This window comes from Lipotes vexillifer, unplaced genomic scaffold (genome assembly GCF_000442215.2).
Source record: "Lipotes vexillifer unplaced genomic scaffold, Lipotes_vexillifer_v1.1 scaffold2205, whole genome shotgun sequence".
Classification (NCBI taxonomy): domain Eukaryota; kingdom Metazoa; phylum Chordata; class Mammalia; order Artiodactyla; family Lipotidae; genus Lipotes; species Lipotes vexillifer.
The window spans coordinates 62,187-68,186 of record NW_006772933.1 but is presented as its reverse complement, the minus strand read 5'-3'; the positions used below and the strand labels follow the sequence as shown (position 1 = coordinate 68,186).

Genomic DNA, 6,000 nt, shown 5'->3' with positions numbered 1-6,000 from the left:
CCCTACTGATTTCTTCATCCAGGTTATATTCTCCCTCTTGATTTCCATCCTGGTAGTTTCAGGCATTTATACTTGTCCTTTCCTATTCTTGTAGTTTATACTCCACATATTGGGGAACCAATGTGAGGATCTGTCAGCTTCTAAGTATATCACCTCAGTGGGTCACTAAAGAACAAGCAACATGACCACAGGTTAGGATAATGAACCTATTGGATCTCCTGTTAAGATGGATTTTTCAAAGATGCCAGGTACCACCTGGATTCTCTATAGGCCTACGCTACTCATGATAGCAGTTTGGGTCCTCTTATGTGAGTCTGTTAAGTAAAGATTCTCTATTCAGTCATCCTACAGTGATCTGGGTATTCCTCATTCCCCAGTGAACAGCTACCGCAAATGGCTGGAGGTCACTTTGGAGGGGAATGATTGAAGAAATTGCTACTTTATATCCTTACTTGGGCATTGTAGGATCTCACCCTCAACTTGAACAATGAGCTCTGGCTCTGAGACTGGCTTGGGTCCAGAAATTTAGCAAGGGATTGTGAATTTCCATTAGTAGTAATTGGCACCAGTCCTTTGCTCATCTCTTCTTAATTTTCAGTTACATACATCAAGGGATATCATCATTGACTACCCAGATCGCTCTCTTTTTTTAAATATAAATTTATTTTTTAATTATTTATTTTTGGCTGCATTGGTTCTTCGTTGCTGCACGCAGGCTTTCTCTAGCTGCAGTGAGCAGGGGCTACTCTTTATTGTAGTGCGTGGGCTTCTCATTGTGGTGGCTTCTCTTGTTGTAGAGCACAGGCTCTAGGTGCACGGGCTTCAGCAGTTGTGGCACACGGGCTTCAGTAGTTGTGGCTCGTGGGCTCTAGAGCACAGGCTCAAGAGTTGTGGCACACAGGCTTAGTTGCTCCGTGCCATGTGGGATCTTCCGGGACCAGGGATTGAACCCATGTCCCCTGCATTGGCAGGCGGATTCTTAACCACTGTGCCACCAGGGAAGTCCCTACCCAGATCTCTCTTAATCACAGCCACTTGGCCTCTGCTATTCTGGAATTCAAGCATCCCTAGTGACACTGGGTGCCCAACTCCATGATGGTACTTCCAACCATTGACCTTAGTCTACAGAAGAAAGCTACCACTGAGATTTTCAACATCAGGATCTCCTCAGAAGTGCATTTCCTCATTGCTTTAGTGAAAGGGGTGTACTCTGGGCCATCCAGATAATTAGGTGCTAGATTTTGTAGTATCCTTATGTTCTATTAAAATATGGCCACAACTCTGAACTTTTGACCCCTTCTGTATTACTCCGTTAAGGTTGTTCTGGCACATCAACCTCATTTATTGTAGGCCAGATTGTTTCCCATCTTCAAGGTTCCATCCAGTGGCAAATCAAGGCTGGCCCCAGGTTACCTTGCCAAGGTATTAAACCCTGATTCACTAGACAGCATCCCCCTTTTCCAGGCTTATATTTTAATATCTTGGGGTCAACATCCTTAACATCCATCCCTGGCATGTTCTCCATGTTCTAGTCCACACATACTAGCAAATTCTACAATTAAAAAAAATAACTTTATTCCAATAGCAGAGGGTATGTCTTCACTTGGGCTGCGTTTAGACTTGAGACTAATTAGTGGTCTAGTTCCAACAAGAGAAGGCAGGGACAGATCTTGAAAAGAACAGGCATCATCTTGTGAGACATCCGTCTCATCTAAGTCTCTCTGGTCCACAGGCAATGTGATGCTGCTCTGCCCCACCATGGGGAGAGCAGTAACTTCACAGCCCAGGGGGTTCTGAGGGATTTGGAGGTGTTAAGTTTCTCCAGTGCATCTATTCAAATGTGCCAAGCCCAGAAATGAGTACATGAGTACATATTACTAACTGGCCAGCATGAAATCCACTTTCAGAATCCTATCTTGAGTATCTGCTTCCTAGGACAATTTCTGGTCCAGCTAATGTGGTTTGAGTTTCTCCAGAGACAGACTCTGAAACAGTGATGCATATGAGTAATTTATTTGAAAGGCGTATTAGTTCCCTACTGATGCTGTGACAAATGACCACAAACATAGCTACTTAAAATAACCCGTTAATTTTCTCATACTTTCTGTAGCTCAGAACTTCAGACAGGTAAACTAGGTCAGGTCCTCTGCTTACAGTCTCACAAGGGTAAAACCAAGATGTGGGAAAAAGCTTCCTGTTTCTTCGGTGGCTGTCAGCCAAGGGCTTGTCTTTTCTCCAAGAAACTATCAGCGTTTCTTCTTGTGCTTCCACGTGTCTTCATCCAGCAGTAGCGGCTTGAGTCCCTCTCACTTTCCAAGGCTACTTGAGCCCCCTTCTGCCACATCTCTCTGACTTCACCTGGAGAACATTCTCTGTTTCTAAGGGCTCATGTGATTAGCCAGGACCCATCCAGATAATCCAGGATAATGTCCCCTCTTTAATGTCCATACCCTTAATTAGTTCTGCACATTACCTTCTGCCATGTAATATGCATATCCACAAATTCCAGGGCTTCGAGTGAGGATGTATTTGAAGGCCCATTCTGCCAACCACCAAAGTGCTGGTATAGGATGTTAGGGAAGGGAAGCAAGCCCGTACAAGTGGGTTTGTGAACTGTTTGCTGCTCCTGTAAGATAAAGCTAAATCCCACAAGTACCTCTGGGAAATGACACAGAATAGGGGACAGCAAACATTTCCTGTAAAGGATGAAATAGCAAATAGTTTCAGTTTTGCTGAAATGCTGTGCCATATGGTCTCTGTTGCAACTATTCAACTGTGCTGTTGTAGCACAAAAACAGTCATAAACAATATGCAAACATATGGGTGTGGCTGCATTCCAATTAAGTAACATTTACAAAAATAAGTGGCAGGTGAATTTGGCCCACTGGTTATGGTTTGTAGAACTTTGATGTAAACCATGCCTCAGAAAATTTCCTCCTCAGGGGCAAGGAATCTGGGACATTTATTTACCATCATAATTAACTGAGGGCCGATCGATAGTCCTGAGTACATTAAGTTCTCCCTGATAACTGGCTGAGTATTCTACTCTATGGAGGCCAGAGGAAGCATTGCAACAGAAAGTATCAGATACTTGAAGCAAAAACACACTACAGGAACAGTCAGTGCCAAGGAAATACTGGTAGAGCATTGACAGCATCTGCTATAAGTGTTAATCTGCCTACAGCCTGCAGTTGTGGAAATTCACAATGTGTAGATTTAGCCCTAGATTATGTTGCTTCATTTTAGCCTTCATTAAAAATAATGAGAATATTTGGCAAGTAATTGGCACATATTTAGGGGTAGGTGAATGCAAGATGAACACAGTACTATGTATATATCAAAAAAACTAAGATGACATTGGAAAATCTGAGATAGTTGGAAAACATGTATACATATATATAGAGACACACACACACACACACATATATGTATAAACTTTAGGAAATGGTAGATGATTAAGAGAATGTGTAGGGATTTAAAGTTATGTAAACAGGTAGTGGTTAGCTATTTTTGTAGGTGGATAAAAAATTCATATAACTGCTGGGGGAGTAATCATGAAGAAATTTTTTTTATTTAAATAGGGGGAATTATTAAATATTACAAAATAATGATATAACATACTAAATATCTGGTCCTATCACTTGAGAATAGTGTGCATTGAACATTCGGTTGATGGAACTATAGTAGATTACACATTTGTATTTAGAATGAGTAAACAGAACAAATTTTGATCATCCTGAAACTGAGAAATGCAGGAATGTCTGAGAATAATTAAGAAACATCCATTATAATGTTTAGACATCCTTGCAACCATAAGAAACAGAAAAAAGTTGGACCAAATTCAGAAGTTTGTAGAGAAAACAGAGACTGAGGTCATATGATTTGGCTAAGAGGGAATTCATTTAGTCCATATATTCAAAATCTCTCTGCTGGTATAATTGTGAACGGTGTCTTCAAACCAAGGTTTCATGACTTATTTGTCTCCTCAGCTGAAGAGGTGTGGGGAAATGATTCATACATCTTAATTTATCCTCATTTTCACATCTTAATTCTACTGAAGACTTAGTTGCATATATCATTCCATATATGCCATGACCACTTACTGGAAACATAAGAAATTGTGCTCAGATTTCAGTCTTAATTACTCACCTGTTCACTGTCACAGTCACATTCTTCCTGAGGTTCCAAAATCCCATTACCACACACCGACTGGTTTTGATATAATGGTTTCAGTTTTGAAAAGTTCTGAAGACACTGACCCTCAAATGTTGAAACAAAATATCTATAGTCACGCATGCTGCAGTTGCTAAACATCTTTATACCACTGGAAACCCTAAAAGGAAATAACAGTCCTCAGGTTAAATAAACCTAGCTAATAAAACCACGTCTAAACAATGCTCCATGTATAATGATATGAATTGCAAGATGGCTCAAATGAAAAACTTGTACCCTGGAGGAGACAAAGTCAAACATGATTAATTTTTAATTTATCATTGCTTATCTTTAACATTAAAAAAAAATAAGCATTGAAAATGTATCTTTACAGGAAAGCAATAAGGTATAATGGTTAAATCTGTCTATCTATCACCTATCTCTCTACCTACCTACCTATCATCACCTACCTTTCTCCTTACCTAATATGCTCTTCTCTTACATATTGAAAGCTTCTTTCCCTTATTTCCATTAAATATTTGCTCAAATGTCACTTTCTAGAGAGGTCTACCTTGGCATTAACTGAAATTGTGTCCCCTCCCATATTCTCCTTCCAAATTCAGTATTTATTATTCTACGTAGTAGTTTCACATCATGTAAAAATAAGAGTTTTTATCTGTATCTTTTAATATATTTTCACATGACCTAAATTTTACACTGAAATGTAAGTCCCTTGAAGTTTTATATTTTCATGTTCATTTCCAGTGGGCTGTCTGGTAGCTATGTCTAACAGATGTCCAGTAGACATTTCAAATATGCGAGGTACAGAATTGAACTACTGTTCTTCCCCACCAAGTCTGCTCCATCCACTGTTCTCAGTTGCTGGCAACTCCATTCTTCTGGTAGCTCAGGTTGATAACATGGGTGTGACCCTGGACTTTCTGCACTAATATACACACACACACATGAATATAACACATCCAATTAACAATTTTTATATGGATTACACGTTGAAATGATAATATTTCAGATAGACTGGGTTAAATAAAATAATTTATTAAAATACATCACTCTAATTAATTTTATCTGCTTTATAAAAATTTTAATGTAGCTACTCTAAAATTTAAAGTTCTATATGTGGCTCACATTTCATTTCTATTGCACAGTGCCACTCTATGCAATCATGTCTGAAAATAATCATGCCTGAACAGCTATATCTGAGATGACAGAAGTCCTGGGTTGTCTCCTGAGCCTTCGAGGAAAGAAATATATAATTGCCAAGGTTTCAGAGTTGGTAGTGTCTGAGAAAAAAAGTGAAATGCTTTAGCCTTTACTGGCATAGCCATTTGTAATGGGATAAATAGGGGAAACTGGGAGGAATATCATGAGCAATAATAGTATTTAAGCAAACTTCTCTATTACTTTTAACTACATTGTTTGTTTGTTTGTTTTTAAAGGAACATTTATTTATTTTTGGCCGCATCGAGTCATTGTTGCTGTGTGCAGGCTTTCTCTAGTTGCAGCGAGTGGGGGCTAATCTTCGTTGTGGTGTGTGGCTTCTCTTGTTGCGGAGCACGGGCTCTAGGCGTGCGGGCTTCAGTAGCTGTGGCTCATAGGCTCAGTAGTTGTGGCTCGTGGGCTCTAGAGCACAGGCTCAGTAGTTGTGGCGCATGGGCTCAGCTGCTCCGTGGCATGTGGGATCTTCCCAGACCGGGGATCAAACCCGTGTCCCCTGCATTGGCATGCGGATTCTTAATCACTGCACCACCAGGGAAGTCCCAACTACATTGTTTTAATCGGCATCTGTGCCATTCGGCTTCTGTAGGCCACTCTCATGCAAAAAGCTAC

General features: G+C 40.1%; 1 protein-coding gene across 1 annotated transcript in view; it reads right to left on the bottom strand.

Moving 5' to 3' along the window:
• LOC103071063 (disintegrin and metalloproteinase domain-containing protein 18) overlaps window positions 1-6,000 on the bottom strand; it is a 74,255-nt gene that overhangs the window by 36,006 nt on the left and 32,249 nt on the right. The window contains exon 12 of the mRNA XM_007447946.1: window positions 4,150-4,333. Within this exon, the coding sequence (XP_007448008.1) occupies window positions 4,150-4,333 (184 nt within the window). The remainder of the gene's footprint in view (window positions 1-4,149; window positions 4,334-6,000) is intronic.